The following is a 21,262-nucleotide window of genomic DNA, read 5'->3' as shown; positions in this document are numbered from 1 at the left end:
TAACAATAACAAACGTATGTACTCACTTTAGGTGCAGAGATTTCATGAAAGGAGCTAGGACGTGGTGCTGGTCCTGCCTGCACGCAGTCTACCGGAACGCTGTAGTCTGCGCAGAGTGCCGCCTGGAACAAACACATTGACAATATTCTTATATGTTGGATATAACCTAAATGATATGGACTTATGAGACACGTAGTGCAATTCACCATCTAAACAAGCATTTATGTTAAGTGCAGTTGGGTGATACGGTTCACCAATTATGACGTTGGTCTAACAGAAAGCTTGGTGAGGTGTGGCTACTTAGTTTATCTTGCGATGGATGTACCTCAATTGAGATATAGTCGTGAGCTTATTTATCTTAAGTCATAATTCGCAGCATTATCGTGATTTGTTAAAATGGTAATTAAGTAAAACAAAATAAAATTGTCGTGTCGTTTAACTCCAAACAACAACGGATTATCAAAACTGGATGTATCCAGTTTCTATGTTAAAGGAACATCGAATACGAATAAACCTTTTTTTGAAAGTGACTCAAACACCAAATAAGATAAATTAGAAACAAAGGGTCTAAAGCTATCTAACGACCACAGCTTAAAAAGGAATTTATTGTTAAGTGAAATTAATACCAACAATAAAGAATTGGATACAACGCATATAAATTCGTCGAAACGACCGGTCAGAGACCGCCCAAGAAAATCCAATATCCAAGTGTTAAAACAAATCGGACAAACGAAATATTGTCTGGAACCAATAAAAGCTAGAAGGGCACATAAAGGGAATCCACCCTCATTTGCAAGGAGTTGAAATTAATTGGGCGCAATTATCTTTTTGTTTTGCCCTTAAAATGAAACCGTTGGTGACCATTAATTATATCCTTGCGAAATGTTGCCAAGTTTAGCAGTTAAAGTATTTCTTCACAATACATTTGTAGCGCCGGTGTTAAAACTTCGATAAAATACGTCCAATTCGCGAAAGCGAGAATTTCTTTGAGAATAGTTTGGAATACGCAAATTAAATTCGACTACAACTGGTTCCTTTATAAGTTACAATATTTTTAATTCAATAAGCTAACGTCATCTTTTTAAAATTGAAATTGCTGAATTATAATGATATATTCTTGCTTTCAATACAGTACAATATATCTTCGACGCTCCTACGATGCATTTGAATAAATCTATTCATAGTTTTGAAAATAATCTTGTTCCTATGTTGCGGTGTATTGTACCTAACAAGCGTTTGAGGGGGTTATTAAGCCACCATGTGTTTATGTATATGAAAGGCCGCATAGTTCCGATATTGAGCTATGCAGACTGTCTGTTGGTGACGGCTTCCGAGATCGTCTGGCTATTCCACACGCGCTGTTAATATTTTAATTTAAGATATCAAGCATACTCTATAAACAGAATAGTTTCATGAATATTTAAGCGATAATAAAAACTTTAAGAATCTTTTGAGACCCCCAACAGAGAGCTTTTCATGTAAATAACTTGCCTAACCCAAAAGTGGTATAACCTTAAGGCACTTTGAAATTGCAAACAACCTAAAGTAAATAATTACGTGGTAGTATTCGTTACCTTACAAAATGAATGCAAAAACACAACAGAAATGAATAAACTCTGCCCAACGCATTAAGATCTATAAAAACCTCTTCAAAACTAACTTCCCTTTCATCAAAGGTCCCCCAATCAGATTAGTATGAGCCACGAGACACGGGCCAGTGGAGCGAATAGATAAAATTATCGACGACAAAGGGGCCCCGTGCAATGGCTAATTATTTTACCAAGCTGTGTCTGCAGTTTCCTAACATATCAGATGAAAATATACCAAAAAAGAAGAAGTTATGAATTTAGAGAAGATAGAACAAAAAATCAGTATCAAAAATAAAAAGACCGATGAAGATAATTCTAAATGAAAAAAGTTGGCATAGAAAGAAAACTCAAGGTTATGAAGGTTGATAAAACGATTGTACAGGTGATCAAATATTATAGAGTGTTGATCGACTATCACGTGGTTAACATGTACCAGTAGAAATTTAAAAACAAGTTCATTATAATTGTAAAATAAATTATAATAATAAATCAAACCAAACAACACACATCTCCCTAGCATTATCCCGTACTTCACAGGGTCCGCTCACCTAACCTGAAGATTTGACAGGTCCGGTTTTTTACAAGAGCCACTGCCTGTCTGATCTTCCAACCCGCGAAGGGAAAACCAGCCCAATACAGGTTAGGTCACATACGTCCGAAAACGCATTTCTCGAGTGTGGGTTTCCTCGCGATGTTTTCCTTCACCGGATATTTATTATCCAAACATGAATTCGAAAACAAATTTCGATTATCATTGGTTTGGGGCTGTGATGGATTCGAACCTGCAACCTCAAAATGAGAGGCTAGCATTCTACCAGCGTTTACCGAGGTTACCAAACAAATTATACCTAATGTTGTATAGCAATCTCGCATACTCATTTGGGAATTTTTCGCCTTGCAAACCATGAATAATCTTTGAGGTAAAAATCTGCTATAAAATAGTAATACGAATGAAGACAAAGATCAAAGAACGATTCATTTCGATTCACCAGCACTGCAAGTGAGCCTACCTCGTTAATCTCAAACTTATGCCAAACCATCAAGAACAAAATCGGCTTGATTTATTAACTAGCTTGCGTTTGAAGACTTAATGGCGCGAAATGAACGATAAAGACTGGACCCTTTTGAATATTAATTTGAGGAATTTCCGACATCTGACGGAAAATGAAGGATTATACAAGGCTTTGATTTTTGCATGGTTAATATATAATTAGTAAAATAAAACCAAGTTATGTAACCTTCTGGTAATGATAAACCTATAAGTCAAGAGGTTATCGTTAATATACAAAACTGAAATGTGTACAAAAGCAAAACAAATCATCAATCGTTAAATTGAGTACATAAAGATGTGAAAAGTAAGAAAATGTTATAGATGGCATTTGTATGTAATAATGTCTTTAGACTTACTATTGTTTGTGTTTGTGTTAATGAAACAAAGATTATGCCAAGACTGAATTGTTTATTTTCTTTCCACATCTATCCACCTCCTACAAATATCTACCTACAACTACCTACAAATATAAATAATAGTATATGTCGATGTACCTACTATACCTATTCATTACCTAATGGAATTGAAGCTCTACATATCAATAGACCAGTTCGAGTAGACGTCGATACAATATCATAACCAGCTATAAACGATAACATTGTTTGAGACACATACACCGTTATAGCAAATCTGTGTTGTTTATTGTACCTTCGGTGCCGTAATCCCTAAGTCATGTCCACACACCCTCCTGTCGTGTACCCGAGGATTTGCAGGTGTGTCCACTGCTTAATCTGTCTGCATTTATGGTGGAGACTATAGTATAGCTACAGGTGTAAACTTATGTGAATCCGTCTAGGCCTAAACATGATCCTTCATACTGTTTTGATATAAGTACTGGTATGTATGGATTATATGTGCTTGAAATCCTTTGATGTTTCAGTAGTATCACAGAATTTATATAATAAATTGCAGAAACCTCTCCTTTTTGTATGACGTGTTATCAGTTTTCATGGCACCAGATATAAACAAATTACATAATACCTGTTACTAATTTTATACGAATCAAGATTTTTATGATTAGAAAATATTTTTTCTACTATCATGTACTATTAAAAGAAGAAAGAACATTTGATCTACATAAGGTTTCACTTACACGTAATGGAAAACCCGCTCCCCGTAATACCTAAGTACCTAGCACTATGGGCTTTATGTCATAGCAAACACGAGACACTGATTCAACACATAATTGAATGCGTAATTTAATCATAGCAGAGTATGCACTAACGGCCCTATCTCACTAAGAGACCATGGTTGAGCCACCAGCGGGAAATTATTCGGGATTCAGATGCCGGCAACCGATTGCTTCTGCAACCTGGTGACATACTCTTTATACACTCTATACAATTGCATAGATTTAAATGTTTCTTTCTTTCTTTCTTTCTTAAATGTATTCAATCCCGAATAATTTCCTACAGGGGGGGTTTAAAATGGTCACATGAATGCAATTCATCTAAGAAAGCGATATTGCTATTTGACATTTGTTTGCATTGCGCACTTACTTTTATATGCGCAAATTTCAAATTGCAACATTGCTTTCTTAGATGAATTGCTTCGATGTGGCCATTTTAACTCCCCTGATGGCGCAACTATGGTGCCTTAGCGAGATAGAGCACTTCTCAGTCACAGTCTCTAATTATAGAGGTATGTAATTACTAGAGCTACTTGGTCACCACAAATATATACAGCGTTAGATATTCAGTTGGCAACATAGTAATTTCTTGTATATAACAGACTTGTATATATAGTTCCCAAAACTGGGCACGGGCTTCCCCTTAATCAATCACAGAAGGGTCTTTGACCTTTGTACAAGATTAATTACTGTTAAAGCAAGTTTTGCTGCAATCAAGTCCAATTGAACTTTGGATTGAGAACGTTTACGTTTGAAAGATATCGAATGGTTCCGGTTACGCAGTGGCACAAATATGCTTCATTTTATTCTTAGATAAAACCCGTCGAGAAGACAGATATCGAGAGAGAAAGAGAGATACAGAAAGAGTGTGATAATTCGGATCATACATTAAATTCTAATTCAAAATATTTATTTTGGATGCTAGTCAATGTTAATGTTAGTAACAGAAAATTTAACCTAGTATTAGTAACAGATTCGAAAGACGAGAACACAATAATAATCTTCATGGGACAGGCCCGAGTCACGGATGCCGTGCAATCGAACCCAGGTAGTAAGATAGACATTAAGATAGACTTCCTTAAATCAAGGAAACTGAATACCGGGTATGTATAGAAAATACCTTCTCTTATATGGGTTGTAAGGTCAACGACCGATCTCATTACGCTGAAGTCCCGGTTACAGTTGAGCTGCCAAAGGCCTCTGGCATTATGTAAATAGTAACCGGGACTGACTATTTAACGTGCCTTCTGAAGCATGGATCATTTTGCTTTCGGACTATCGGATTATCCTGGAATGTCCTAACCAAACTAGGGTCTAAAAAATAATGTTCTCACTGGGAATCGAACCCGGAACCTCCAGGTCGAAATACAAATGCGTTAGATTTTTATGATAAAGACGAAACTGATATATCAATATATAATCGCCTGACATTCCTTGGGAAAGCAGATAGATATATATAGTTCCCGCCTACTGAAATTGTCTAAATACCAGATATACCTGACGGTTGTAATACTAGACAGCCTAAAATTTAATTAACTGTCCCCACTGTGAAGCCCTTGTGTGAAAGGAATCTATTCAAACAATTAATTGAAGTCTGGTTGCATATCATAATATATGTAATTTTGATATTATTGAATTTCGTAAGCCGAAAGGAATTGCTGTTATGGAATTACAAATAGTTGATTGAATTATGATTTCGGACGCAAAGGCATAGACAGAGCCAGGAAGCGATGGAAAAACGACCTGGATGCGTTTGAGACGTATTGGAGAGAGATTGCTCAGGACAGGGAGAAGTGGAAGCTCAGAGGAGAGGCCTTTGCCAGCAGTAGGAAAAACCAGGCCGGTAAAAATAAATGATTTCGACCTGCTGCAGTCCTATATAGAACACATACTATGATTTTTTAATTGCGCTGACGATTCGTGCTAGTAAATAAAAATATATTGTGTATTGTGTTATAAAAATCTCCAAGATGTTTAAAAGAAAGGCCAGGGCAAGAGTAGTCTAAACTGGCGAGCATACAGGAAGACTTTAATGAGAGTGTAAGATGCGAAAGTGATGTGTCAGGATCATAGTGGAATTCCGTAGTCTCTCCCTAACGAGAAAAAGGCGTAATCTTAAGTACTTATGTATAAACGACTCTTTTTGTCTCAAAATTCAAAAAAAAAATTCAAAAATATTTATTTTTCAAAATTGGCTTACAAAGTTAGCGCTTTTTGAACGTCAAACATAATTAAATTACATATTATGTAACTAACTGTAAAACTACTACCACATCGGAATCTGTAACGCTGAGGGAAAGACGTGGCCAGAAAACCTCCCAGCACAGGGCCCTAGTCCTACTGTTTCATCTCAACAACTCAACAGTTCTCTGCATATATATAATAGTTACTTAGTTATATTCACAAAGACACAACGTCTAGGTCACTCGGGTTATCACTATGACACATTTGAATAATCCAATGAAACTTAATGAATATTTACTTACTTTAAAGCATAGAACTCGTATAACAAATACACAACCAATCTCTGTAAAAAAAAGAGTGTGACGCATCTTGTCACAAGCGACGGTGTGTAACGACACTGTACAACTAATATTGCATTTTATTTTAACAGATATAACGTCTTTATTTAAGCGAACAAACTTATTACTATCTACATAATTCTAATGTATACGTATTGCACGGTTCGGACGATTTTTTCAGAATTTCCTTAGCGAATGTGAGTCTATTTGTTTATAGTATGTCAGTGTTTAAGGTTACTATTTGCGTCATACAACAGATAATAAATGAGTTGTATTACAGATAACAATGTTAGGTTAGATAATATCATAATATCTTCTGGAGTCGACTTCATAAATTTTCGAGTGCACATGTCCTCGCAACTATGAATCAACTGTGATAAGAATGACTAATCAACTCAATCACTTTTCCCCATCATATCAGTATGTTTCACATGTTTATCATATCTTACTTTATTTATATGAAGGAAATTATTAAAAAATACGAGTATAAGAGTTGCGTTGAAATTTGCTTCCCTTTACGATATATCAATGACCCCTTCAGTTCTCGACGCCCTCGCTTTCATGCATAAGTGCAATAAAGATCTCTAAGTAAAGTCAAGAAACGACGTTTTGCAACAATTTCGAAGTAATAGGTCTAGGTATTCGAAGATAAAGTAACGTGCATGAAACCGACCCCGCCGGCACAACATGGTGGTCGTTATATATCCCTCATTAAGCGTCCCACTAAAGACATAGAAATAGAAATGTTTTATTGCGACCAAATTGTGGTGTGGTGGTGGCGAGACGATTGATTCTTCCAAATATAATACTTTCAGACGACGCGCGACGCCCTGAGCCGAGGTTGGCATCCAACTGGGCACCCTTATCGGTCTACCGCCAAAAATACTAAATTTATATCGACTTTTTAGATTCGATAACTAGTTGTATGTGACGTCACAAAACTTGTAATTCAACATGTCATGCTGGTATACTGCAAGTACATTGTTTAATAATCCACCCGCTCAAAAAATGTACTCATCCAAAGGCAATCCTTCCTGTAAAATTGACCTAACAATACCATTTGAGCTTTAGACTCTGCTCTAGCTATCTTCCGCACAAATGGAATAATACCCAGTACATTCAACTAATAACACTTCATTGGCAAGCCTATTACCTGATCTATCTGGTTCAACCACAATGCCACGAACTACACTCTCCTATTACAGTATTGTAGGTGTTTTGTGCACAATTGTCCCATGATTTAATAATGCCCCAAATGGATTACAATTGTAAAGTGGTCGAACTCGGGATGTGATACTGTTAATAGTAATGCCGTGCAGTTCAGCACCTGGTTTGGAGGTGTATAATGATAAGTACAGTCATGAGCAGTATCATGTACCCACTTTAGAACCCTGTCGCACTAACATATTTGACATTTAATGCGACTTACGGTTTAATTTGTCAAAAAAGTTAATGTGACATGGTTTCAAAGTGTATACATGTTAGTACTCGTGACTGTACATGCTCTGTTCAACACGCGAAAATGCGAATATTTTATTTATTTATTTATTGATTTCACTCACAACAACTATCTTGAGTAACTATTTTAAGTATGCCTATGCGGATAAATATGAGTAATAGAAATAATTATGTGTCTAAAATGTTAGGTACTACCATCAAAACTTAACTTTTAAACATTTTGCAATTACCCTCTCTACGGATCTCTTTTAGAGATAAGCCTATCTTTTGTTAATTTTTTGTGTGTGCAATAACAAATTTGTAATGGAGTCTTAAATGTATATGTATGAAAGGAAATTAATAATGATACTCACTTACGTGGAAATAAAAGTAAAAGTCAGAACTGAACTTTATTTCCTAAAGCAACCTTCATACAATGACAACTTCTTTTAAAAGAGGAAGAACAAAAAAGTCAATAAAAGAAAAAATACAGTGATACAAAAACGACATTTACAATTCTCAACATAAAGTAGGTGTATAAAAGGACGTGCTATGCTAAAGGGTAGCGAGTAGGAACAACTTTAATTTCCGGAAAATTAACATTTCGACAGTGTGCCGAGACAGGAAGCGTGCCCTTCGTTTAATGTAAACCCGGGTTTGTCTGCATACTTAAACTGAACTGTTTCGGGTTGTCGTTTAAACAAAATTGGCTTTAATCTTTTAATTACAACTGTCAGCCTGTTGGGCTCATGTGTTATTGAAATCGAAGCTGGAAACAAATTGTATTTCTATCCGTATTGTAGTTACTTTTATCTTTTGAACATACTTGTATTATATTCATTTATACGTATTTTTTTACACGCGTCTCAGAAGCAACATGTTTAATGATTACTCACTTTTCGCATTATCCTGTAATTTAAACTGACAGAGTGAAAATACAGTCATATCTCTAAATAAACATATATTATATTATACATTATATTATATTATTATTATTATATATTATATTTGTAAGTATGTTATATATTTATTTGCATGTATTTGTTGTTAAGTTGTATCCATAGTTTGTACCCGCAATCTTTCAATTTTTTTTTTACCTTTTTCCTCACCTTATGGTTGTCTGGAAGAAATCGCTTTAAGCGATAAGGCGGCGGCCTTATCGCTAAATAATTACAAAGAAATAATTACAAAAAGTCTCTTAACTAAGTACATGGCAAATCGCCAAATTAATAATTAATAATAATAATTTTTAATAATAATTTTTGTAATTATTTCTTTTTATTTTGGTGCAATAAAGTGTATTTGTATTGTATTGTATTGTAAACAGAAATTTATCTTCATATTAACAGATCAGAATAATTTATTCAACTTAATTATGATGGATAAACTTGTTGAAGGTCAATTTTAAAATCATTGAATCTACGTCATTTTGCAAGGTGTTATACACTACAAGTAATTTAATACTTAGAAGAACATATTTAATACCAGGCATTCATCTTTAGTCTTATAATAAGCTTTTTTACATAAAGTATGCTTAATTGTATTCATCGCTAGAGAAATGATTACAATTTGTCCTTTTTGAAGATTTGACAGGTCCGGTATCCTTAACAAGAACTTTAAATGTATTGTTCTTCTTCTATTGTGTGGGTTGTGAAGTGAAATACCAACCTCATCAACGCATCATTAAATGTATTTTTAGACATATTCAAAATATGATCTGTAAAATACTCTTGCAGCCGGGGTTTTTGGGACACAATAATTAAACATTTGGGTTTGGATTTTAAAAGGACATTCAGTCTTACATTTTATTGTAAAATCGTTATACATAAACCCAAAAACGATGAATATACTTATGCTCATCAAAATCAATAGATACAAACCACTATCATCGCTATAGATGCTACTACCTATAGGGATATCAATCGGCAACTTCGAGACCGCACTGAAGCATTTCTAAGCGTCCACTGTCCAGCCCCCTTCGCCACAAACCACATTCAATCGAGCCCTAACCCTAACCTCAGCCCTACAGGGAATCCCAAGAATGGTTTTAATCCCCTGCACATTCACAATGTGGAATAAGAATAGACTCTCGAATGAAGATTTAAAAGAACGACCTCCTTCTACATGATTGGATGAAGATTGCAATATAAAAATCATAAATGTAAAATGGAAAGTATACGCAGTGAATAGGCTTTAAGTAAATGCATTGTAAGTAGGTAGTCTTTCCAATGTAAGTATTTCTGAAGAACCCACAATGATTTTTATGTTATGAGTGTTTTTTTATGCATTTTTGTTTAAGTTTGCTGCGTGCGGAAAGTTCTGTCCTGGGCAATATTTTAAGTTTTGGGGTCGTCGTACAGATTTTACAAGAGAATTCGTTTTGGAAGGAAAGTTTTAAAACATTCCGAAATGTTTTCTGCACAAAATTCTTTCATTACATTTTTAAGTTTTTAAATCCACATGTTGACTATACATACACCTATTCCAAGGGCTTTTAGACTTTTGTATTTTGGGCGTTACTTATTGTAGATTTCTCGCAGATGGTATTATCTAGTTGGCTTGAACACTTGATAGAGATAAAACTATCTCTTATCTCTTACAACATATTTATTTCACCTACCTTAGACTGAACAAAAGATCCTAGATTAGATTTATATTTAGAAACCGTACTGATAGTAGATTTATCATAAACATTACTTTTCATAGCCAAAATGTACAAAGCCTTAAACCTTTTTATCCTATAATAATATAAGAACAAAGAAAAACATTTCTCCGCAAGAATCTTATCTATAAAACAGCTCTCGGAACCGAGATACCGGGCTAATTCCAAATGGAAATCTTGGATCTTGTCGAATACCGTGAATTCCCGGATGGCCGGCGGAATTGACCGGAATCTTGAAGTTCCTAGTCCCGGTAAACGGAATTTTTATGACGGACCATTATTAAAAGGTAATAATATAAGTTCGCGAAAGTTAATCATGTCTTTGAAGGACTCTTTGAAGGGTCTTTGATGTTGAGTAATTTTAGAATTAAAATTTCGACTATGTCTAGTGAGATTTTTGTATAATTCTTTAACAATATTAAATATGTGATGACAAAATTGGTAGATTGATGACAATTCTAAAGTAAGTAGTTTTTATAATATTTTAATGAAGTACTAAAAACACAAGGTAAAATATAATGCTGAAGATAATTTTAAAGAATCATCTTCACTTATCCGGCATAAAGTCCCACTCACAATTTCCGCACAGCCGTGAGATAAACTGTGATAAATTATTGCTATGATAGTGCCTCGACTTAAAAGTGCTTTTCACATCACTTTCTGTTTCCCAAACCTGATATCTGTTGCCAAAGATTGTATCTCAGAAATATCATTTTTGTAGGTTGTTGTATTTTTATCTTAAAAAATAATAAAAAGCAGTATTTTTACCAAGATTTTTATGTCAATTTCCTATGAAGTGATCTCCTACATAACATAATCTAAAACTATTGCACAAATGCACAAGGTTCTCTATTAAAACACATCGCAATTAATATCCTTACTTTACAGCAATATCTCCCACGCAACTGGTAAAGTTAGGTATGTTTAACACACATAAGAATTTACTTCATAATCATAAGCTCACGACTAAGGTACTCGTATATTCCCAATGAGGACTAGATTTTCACATAAATACAGTTTACTGAGTTACACCACATCGGTTAAGACCGTTCGGCTTAGCCATAGGGATGTATGAGACTCGAGTTACATGCATTTATCAACTTGATGGGGTAGTGGTCGATACCACCATCCCCTGATTTATAAACCTGTCAGAAAAGGCCCATACGCCATTTGTACGGTGTGATGTAAATAGTCATAAATAAAGAACGCTTGTTATGATGAAAGAGGATCGTAGGATTAACAGGCTTGATAAGTTTTGGTACTATGGTCAGTCATTTTGTTAGATAACGCACATAATATAGAAGTAGTGTGCGTTCGAGACAAAAATAAGGAAAATAAAACGCTTCATGTTTAAGTCTGTGTGATAGTGGAAACTTGTGTGACTTAGTTTCGTAATCGATTACAATTATAAAGATTGCCAATTCATCCATCTCCGCCACTTTTGTAACATTTTTTATTACAATAAAATATTGCACTCTACTCACGCATACCACTTATTAATGTAAAACTACTCTAACCTACTGCACTTGAATATTCGACCTTCATAGTAACAAGACTTTGAAGATAATATTTCCAAAGTCGTTCTTTGACGGCTTTTATCAAAATTATTTTATTTTCTTAGCTTGAGAGCAAAAACTGATTAACTCTAGTAACAACGCAAGTAAAAAAGCACATGTCCCTCCTAAACCTCTTCCAAGTTAACGCTATGAATCATCAATGTATCAAAAGCTAGTCTTCAATAGTAAAATCTTCACCTTAATTTAATATGAAATACCTTTTCGTAACGGTAAAACCATTATATTTTTAATAATCGTTAAAATACTTGTCTACCTAATAACCAAATACGTTTTCTTTTGTTTCAGGCAAAGATAAGGTAAGATTTTTTTTTTAATTTATAGCAAGAAACAGGTTCAAAATTAATTACTTAAATGAATAAACAAAATACCTAATAAGTACATTTTGCATAAAAAGCACTTACAAAGACACAAAATACAGTGCCTTTAACGTGTGTTGAATGCTAGCGTTGCGTTGTCTTTTTTCATATTAACCCTGTGCGTGTTATATCTTTTTGTAAGAGTGCCCTATGTTACCCAGCAGACTGTTAACCCTTCAGAGTTTGTCGGCAAACGAATGCGTGTTGCCTGTTCAAAATATTGGGGTCGTAAAGCCTTTTAGCGTAAACACGAGCTACATACATGCTATGAGGAAATAAAAGTAAAAGAAAAGTAAAACCAGTGGGTAACCAACCCGCGCCGTTTCTTTGTTGGATTATGGATAACCGAGTTGCCGTTGCAATGAGGAATGGTTTTACAGGTAAGTTACTGTTTGTATAATACCATGTCTGTGAACTCGGATGCGAAGTTCATTATTTGGTAATTATATTTTTTCTTTCTGGAAAGATAATTGGTACCTGATAGGGCTATAAATGTATACCCACTCAAAGTCACCAATTATAACGCATTATATCGAGAGCTCCAGCCTATAGCCATACGACGATTATCCACATTTCGTTGCGTCTATTAGTCAAAGCACTCGATATAATTCGAACCGCACTCAGCGCGATAGGTATCCGTGCCGCTTATGCAGGTGTCTTGCAAATCGAATATTTTCTAAGTGACTACAATCCTTATAGCCGTCAACCAATTAATCTCGTTATTTTGGCATTTTTAAGTTGTGACATTTTTACACTCCTCCATTAGGTGTCTACCCAATCAAAATTATACTCCGTATAGTGAAATACCAAAATTTGAAATCATATTTTATTTCACACGCAGATATATGTAGGTATATTATTTATATTTTTCCTATTTCCTTTTATATTTTTCCCTATAAATGACTCAATGGCGAGTTTTATTACTAATTCACACATTACATATTAGTGCGTAAAACTTAGCATTATACCTATAAATAGAAAACCGCAATAAAGTTCACAATGTGTTGTTTTAAAATTATCCCTTTTTACGTCAGTATATACGCTGTTACATTTGTGGGAATCTATAGCTCATGCCATTTGTCATAATTGGGGAATTCTTTCTTGGAGTATTATTTATTTTTTTCCTTGAGCAACTCATGCAGAAGAAGAAAGGGAAAAAGCAGAGTGTGTATATTAATTTCCAACAGAGACAGTTTTTTTTTAAAATAATGTCATCAAATTCAATTTCGAAAGCGCCGTGGTTACCCAGTTGGAAGAACGGTTAAACTCTCATTGTGAGGTCGCAGGTTCATATCCCAACACGCGCCTAAGCCTATGATATTAGAATTCATGTTTGGATATTAAATGTTTATCGCGTGCTTAGCGGTAAAGACAAACATCATAAGGAAGCCTATTTTCGGAGGTGAGATGTGACTTAACCTGCAATTGGGCTGGTTTTCCCTTCGGAATGAAAGGTCCGACAGGCAGTAGCTTTTGTAAAATACCGGAGCTGACAAATCTTCAGGTTAGGTAAGCTGACCCTGTGAAAAACGGGATAACGCTAGGGAGATAGGTCCAATTCAATTTCGCGCCCAACACTCAGTTGTCAAATACTAAAGATAAAAGCGCAGAACGTCAACGTCGTTTACATTCATCTGCGCTAAGCACATTGTGCCAACTTTCAAGAGCCCCGGGACATCGCAGCGTGAAAGCGCCGCATCTGCCAACAAAGGGCTGTTTGAGCGCACTCGGCAAACACTACGTCATCACTATGCCACCCGAGAAAATATTGAGAGGTTCTCTATCTAAGGAAAAAGCAGCTTTTTAAATATGAATTCACAATAAAATTAGGAGTATTTTTTCTTACGTTAATGGCGCGGATGGAATTTGTCATAGTTTTGCCTCAATCCTAATATATCGTACATAGAATATACTTACTTATATATTCGTACATACAGAATTTAACAATTTACTACATGAATGAATATATGGGGTGCATTTAAAAAGCTCTCATCTCGTGTCTTTAATTGATTTGTATCAAAAAAAAAGTTAAAGTCACACATTTCGTTCGTTTGCAGTGTAAAATGTCCTTAGATAATTTTAAAAAGCGTGTTTTTTTTTTCATATAAAATGACATCAAATTTCCGTGAAATATTTAATAATTAAGTAAAATACCAAACAATTTTCCTCACAAAGTCTTTTAACGTGTGGCTTGTAAGGGCGCGTGTGGTCGCACGAAAGTAGATAATACCACAGTAAATATATATGCTTACTTTTCAAAACCATGTCTCGTGTCTCTACATCCTTTCTTACTGCTGTCCTGTGAAAATGATTTCAGGGAATTTAGGACTCTTTGTGACAAATTTTCAGATTTCGTATTACTTTGGAACAATTTCGTAATTAAGTTACAAAGTTCGTTAGAAATACAAAGCTTCCATTCCCTTTGGCAACAAATCGACAAACAAAATTACATTCCGTGACAAAAACACTTTATGTTATAGAGACGATGAATACGAGCAAGTATTTAAACAATACTACGATTTATTTAAATATTTCTAAGTAAGGTTTTGATATGTAAGTAAGTTTTTTGCTTGACTTACCACCCGCAGACCCGATAAAGCTTAACTGCGCTAGTTTTATAACGAAAACTGAAACAAAACTTCTTTCTAGTCTTAAGTAATAAGTCGGCATTCGATTTTATAGTACCTATTATTATCAATAAAAACAAAAAAAATATTATATAATTACAAAATGTCAATCAATTTCATGTCTACCAACTAGTACGACTGCACTATTCTTAAAAAAATAATGACTTACGCGTTTGAAAGTCTATGTATAGTACCTATAGACTCCCTACTAGATAAATACCTACGGACATGAACTTTTAAAGTACAGTCAATGGTTAGGTGGTAGTATCAAATATAGTACGCTTTCAAAACTGTATTAAAAACATAACATAAGCTGACGAATACTTCCCTATTGGTGTAGTCAGAGGTATATCTATCGCAAGATGAACTATGTATACAAACGACACCGAGCTTTCTGTTAAACCTATGTGATAGGTGGTAATCCATATCGCCGTTTATAATGTTCGAACCAATAGCGTTAGTGAAAACTGCACTTGAGATAAATTAATAACTCAATGGTACCATTCCGGTACCTACTGAGGTCCGAACCGGCGCTCCCCGTTTGAGAAACAAGCCCGCGAACCACTGTAAACTGTATTATACGTACTATTTTAATTAAGCGCATGTGTGTTGGATGTCGTTTGCCTTTCATAAAACCATGTCTAGACAAACTGAAGTCTAGTAATCAAGTTCTCAATGGTTACATAGTTAATAGTCGTTCCTTAACCAATTCTCATTATACTAACTCGCTCGTCTCTATAAATTCAATTTCGGGGATAATTTTGGAATTCAATTCTGAACTTGATAATTAATTACACAAGTAGTAGTAAATTATTATTAAATTTAGATATGAAATACAGTGTAAAAGTCGTAACTTTGTTTACTGCTAAAGAATCCTACTAGATAATTTTAGTCCATTAAAGTCAATGCAAGTATGTCCTCGGAAGCATTCGAAATAACAAAACATAATCGACCTTCTATTTTCTGTGATAGCGATTATAATTCCATGTAAAACTGAAAATTCTGATAGCGCGTACGATGCGAAAGAATTTTGATGTGCTGCCTACCTTAACTCGTTAACTTGTGTTCCGCAAGGAATAAAGTCTAAAATTCAGATTACTAACGGCATAACAAGAAAATATAGTGATCTTCCTTACCATGGGTACCTATGTTAAGATATCTTATCTATATATAGCAAGATAGAGATGGGACCGAATCGGTAGGTGAAAATCATCTTTGAAGCAAAGTGATAGACTTATAGCCTTAGGCACCCTCATAGTTCTGAAGGGGAAGTAAGATCCATGTCTCGCATCGACACGTTTCTTGACGATAATTTACTTCCAAGATTTCTAAGATCCCATAAAATAATACTTATTACAGATTTATGGTGGATAATTACGGATTTTCTAAGTCTCTTCAGATTGCAACAAAATTTTCATTCATAGATACGTCGACAAAGGTTTTAATGTAGGAGATGTGCGTATTATATTTTTGCCACTAACGCACTTGTATTTTATAGTGGAGTGAATGAGAACGAATCTCAAATGTATATACCTACCTTAGGGCCATATCTTATTTGGACACTAGCGAGCTGATTAGGATCTTGTATGCTGACGAAAATAATATTCGATTAGCGCTCGCGGCGGAAAAACTCGGATTTCAATTAACGGCTCTTGTTCCACACTGCTAACATAGACGGGAATTGGCTTGGCAGCGACACGGCGACTAAATTGCTGGCAACACTGGAGAAATATATTATTTTATTTTGCAACCCCATACCGGTGTTAACTACTGCAGACGCGGCCTTTTTGCGAACAAACGTGGATGCGGAAAGCCCTAATTGCGCAAATTGTTTCTTTTTCGACTTTTTGTCGCTTTAGTTGATTGTTGGTACGAATGCACAAACGAAAACCCGTTGCGGAATGTGAAATATTTGAACGGACTCTGACTTTTTGTGCTTTGAGTCATTTGATTATTACCATTGTTCCAAACAGACATTCTTTGTATCAAACAAAAATATTTTCAAAAATAGAACCCAGAAATACAGGATGTTAGTGACATCGTAACGAATACTGACGGGGATGATTCAGCTCCTCATTCTGAGTTAATATGAAGTGGAATTTTCCGTCGCAATATTCATGTTTTGTTTTTGTGTTTTTTTTTTTCATTATTTTCCCTATCCACATGAATTCAATATCCATAGTGTTACATACATGCCGATGTATCCTTGCCGTTTGATATTGGAAACATCCGCAAAGACCCTACACTATACAAAAACTTTATCTGCATTGAAAAACTTCGAGCTACGAAATGTCGACAGCAAAAAAGCATTATCTTCATAGAAAGACGACATTCTTCGGCCGGGAACTAGCATGTGTGCAATTGGCTCTTTAAGTATTTTCGCATTTTCCCTGCTTTGGGGGAGGATAATCGTTTTCCTGCCGACTATCTTACCTACCTTTTAATGGTAGCAGACGCAAAAAGTTTCAATTGTTACAGCCACTTTGCTATAATTGCGATATAACGACGGTAAAAATAAGTCCTCTGAGTCACGTGGGAGAGAACGGGAATTAAAACGTAACTAAGTCTGAGATTTTGTGTAGCAACAATTTACCTAATATGAACACAACGCGTCCAGGAAATGGAAATTCAAATACTTTTTTCGTTTTCATTCGACAACCATCTAATTATTATCACACTCTTTTCTTCCTATAATATAAATAAATAAACCTATTATTGTTATCTTTCTATTTTCAAATTTAGATTATGAATTTTATATTTATATAAATTTACCTAATATGAACACAACCCGTCCATAAAATAAAAATTCAAATACTTTCTTCGTTTTCATTCTACAACCATCTAATTATTATCACACACTTTTTGCTTCCTATTCTACTAGAATAACCCTATTATTGTTATCCTTCTATTTTCAAATTCAGATACCATAAATCAAGCAGTCCAATGCAAACTCACGTTCGTAAAAAGAACCAACAAATCCAAAGGGGAAACGTTCCTCGGAACCAAATGTTTTCAGCATGACTTACTTAGAAAGAGAGGTAAACAACTCGCAGAGTTATAAAGTAGATCTGATACTACAACAAACAAAGTGGGCAAATATTATGTTTGTGATGCCATAAAACTTTATCGCGCTATTTACCTCAATGTAACCATAGATAGGATTGGAAATGTGAATTTGATTTAAGGTACACTCCGGACACTTCATACGAAACACCTCGTTTTACACAGACACTACACATTGACCTTATCGTATGTGTGATGTCCGACGCCCATACGATTAAAGACTAAACTAAAATCGAAGGGGGGTAAGGTAAACCTAGCTCAGCCGCTGGTGGGGAGCGGAGAGTTGCCGTTCGATATGTAGTATTATTCCTTATTCTATGTCTAAGTGTCCTAATTGGAAAATGAATTGGACCACGTGACACATTTGACAGCACGGAACCGCATTTGTACCGCCTGTAATGCATTGTAGCCACGCGGTCACGTTATTTTGGAGTTTACTTTGCTCACAGTATAGCGTGCACCAGCAGTAGTCTAGCTCCAGCAAATGACGGTAATGAATGACAGAAAAGGATAGAAGCGTATTAAAATGTGATGCGATGCGGTCATATGTAGTCCAACCCTTACTCCCAAAAGACTTTTACTACTCAAAAACCATTGTCTTGGGCCTGATTGACAAATATATTAAAATGTATCAAACCGTTGACTTCAAAGGACTTGCATATCTCGTACAGGAGATTCGAACCCAAGGTATTTTGAATTTGGTATCAAACCTTTGAAGTGTTTTTACGACATTCCCGGGAAGACAAGCAGCTGAACGTTTTCAATGTTTTTTATTCGCTCCCAGAACAGCATAGAAGCAAGCATTTATCAAGGAATCTGCTGTCATTTCATTTTCCTTCAATTCTAGACAGCGTAAAAGTAATAGGAAAGAATTTTCTTCGCGCAAAAACAACCTAAGTAAATACGTACTGTCATGGTGAATATAAAGGAAGTGTTTACGAGATCTTTACTGAGTTGGTTTACTTAGCAGATTAGATCAGATGGCTGTAATCAATATCCTGGCCGAATAGTTTTGCAGTGTTTGGCCATATTAAGAGACTTTACATACGTACATACGTTCCTAGTACGTTACACGTATGTCTTTAGACATAAATATTTATTTAATTCACAAAGGATCTTTAATATATTGAATTTTCCGTACCCAATCAACCAAGTAGAAACCTACGTCAAACTTTTCTGCAAGTCACAGTTTCTTCGCGAAAGACCAAGAAAGCTGTTAGCTTAATGCACACAGATCCAGGAAAGCCGGGAACAAAACAAATACTCGCTTTCTTAATTTTGTGTACGGTCACGAGCACTAAAATGTGTATACACTCTGGTACCATGTCACATTAACTTTTTTGAAAAATTGTTCTGTAAGCCACACTATAAGCATAGAATAAGGAATATTAATTACTACGTATAGAACGGCAACGGAACGGCAGCGGCTGAGCTAAGTTTACCTCACCCCCTCGCAGACATAGTTTAGCGAATAACACATGCGCGTGTAAGATAACGTCCATATGTAGTGACTGTGTAAAACGAGGTGTTTTGTATGAAGTGTCTGGGATGTGCTAAAAGTCAAATATGTTATTGCGACAGAATTTTAAAGTGAGAACATGACATTGCTCCTCACTGTACACCGTGTAATTTTAATGGCTTAGAAAATCTCAAAAGTGTAATAATGTTATGTGTTCCAATTTCAAAATTATTTTAATGAACACTAACTGACTCCAATGTCTTTTCACTCTTATTTATTTTCTCCCTCTGGATAGGCCCACGAGAGAAACAGTTATCTTGATGAAGTACATTATAACTTGTTTTTATTAAAAGAATTTGCAATATAAATATTTACTCATAGCAGTCTGCTTGCCTAGCGTAGGATAATGATAATTATCATTTATTATTTGAACAAAGTTCACTGTGCCTATAATTATTTTTCTTTGCAGTTGTAAATAATACAAAACAAGCGTTCTACACCGGCAGCTCTGTAAATAAATAGCACACAGCCGATCTCGAGACAAAACTGAATTCCCAGAAAACGGGACAGAGCAACAACGGAGCATTTCTAAAAGGAACAGAAACCATGAGTTAAGTGTTTTCGCGATCCAAACGCAGTCGGCAGAAAATTGATATAAACCTGTTGTGGGCCCCTGCTCCGTTTGCTCAGGTGACGACGTTGACTTATTTGTTTCCCCACACCCAAGCAAATATCGCCCCTACCAACATTAAATAGAGACTACTTTTTATAACGCCTCTGAATAATAGAAGCCAGAAAAATGCACCCTGCAACAGTCAAGAGACAGTAAGCGTTGTTTGCAAGAAAACAAGAGTGTAAAATAACGTATCAACTATACGCGCGTAGGTTACTATATACGTGTTTTGAATATTTAAACTTTTTATTTGAAGATCTGTTGTAGGTAGTTCCATTGTGATGAGAGGGCGCAAACCCACTGATTGAAACTGAGTTAGAGCCCTCAATGCTCCCCATTTTGTCCAACAAAATAGTGAATACTATGCGAGGCAAACCCACAAGGCACCACGTCAAGAAATCTTAGTAAAATATTATAGGCAATATACTGAAATACGTAAAGTCTGTTTTAACAATTGAAATTTAACTTCATAACGCTGACATTTCCAGGCACAATTGTTAAACAACGGAGTTTGGATTTTAAAAGGACATTCAGGCTTACGACTTTAAAAAGAGGATACTTCAAAAGACACCAATTAAATGTAACCCTAATAAGATTATTGTCTTACTTTACTGACGTTTAGAATATTTAGATTATTTTCAATCACGCCAAAAAATCAATCGACCACACCATTAGTCTCAGGAATTGAATCAAAATTCCGTACGCACGAGGAGAAGTGTCCGGGTAACGAAGACAAATCAGACGCGACTGTCCAAGCAGGTCACTCGGATGGACACCCCTAAGACACAGGACAGAAAGCCATTAAGTCAAGATAGTGGTATTTATCTTTTGTCCCTTCCTCCACCTTGAAAGGTGACGTAGAGGCTTCGATTACCAACCAACTGTGACGGATTTGGTTTTCGTAATAGAGCAGCAGGTATTTGTCAAGACTTATGGCCCCTGATTTTCCGTAACTCTTTCAGATAACAATACCTTTTAATCTAAATATTATTCGAAAACAAAAATTAAACAAAAAAAAATATTCTCGATATTTAGCACGTTACCTTCATACAAAAATATAGACCCACATACATACACAAATTATGTTAATATACAATTTAACGCATACATGCATATA

At 35.3% G+C, this 21,262-nt stretch overlaps 1 protein-coding gene across 1 annotated transcript in view; it reads right to left on the bottom strand.

The window, feature by feature from the left end:
• Window positions 1-21,262, bottom strand: part of LOC126370947 (uncharacterized) — a 195,769-nt gene that overhangs the window by 28,032 nt on the left and 146,475 nt on the right. Inside the window, exon 3 of the mRNA XM_050016088.1 lies at window positions 27-122. Within this exon, the coding sequence (XP_049872045.1) occupies window positions 27-122 (96 nt within the window). The remainder of the gene's footprint in view (window positions 1-26; window positions 123-21,262) is intronic.

This window comes from Pectinophora gossypiella, chromosome 11, assembly GCF_024362695.1.
Source record: "Pectinophora gossypiella chromosome 11, ilPecGoss1.1, whole genome shotgun sequence".
NCBI classification, from domain to species: domain Eukaryota; kingdom Metazoa; phylum Arthropoda; class Insecta; order Lepidoptera; family Gelechiidae; genus Pectinophora; species Pectinophora gossypiella.
Note: the sequence above shows the minus strand (reverse complement) of the source record. Positions and strands in the feature narration are given on the sequence as shown.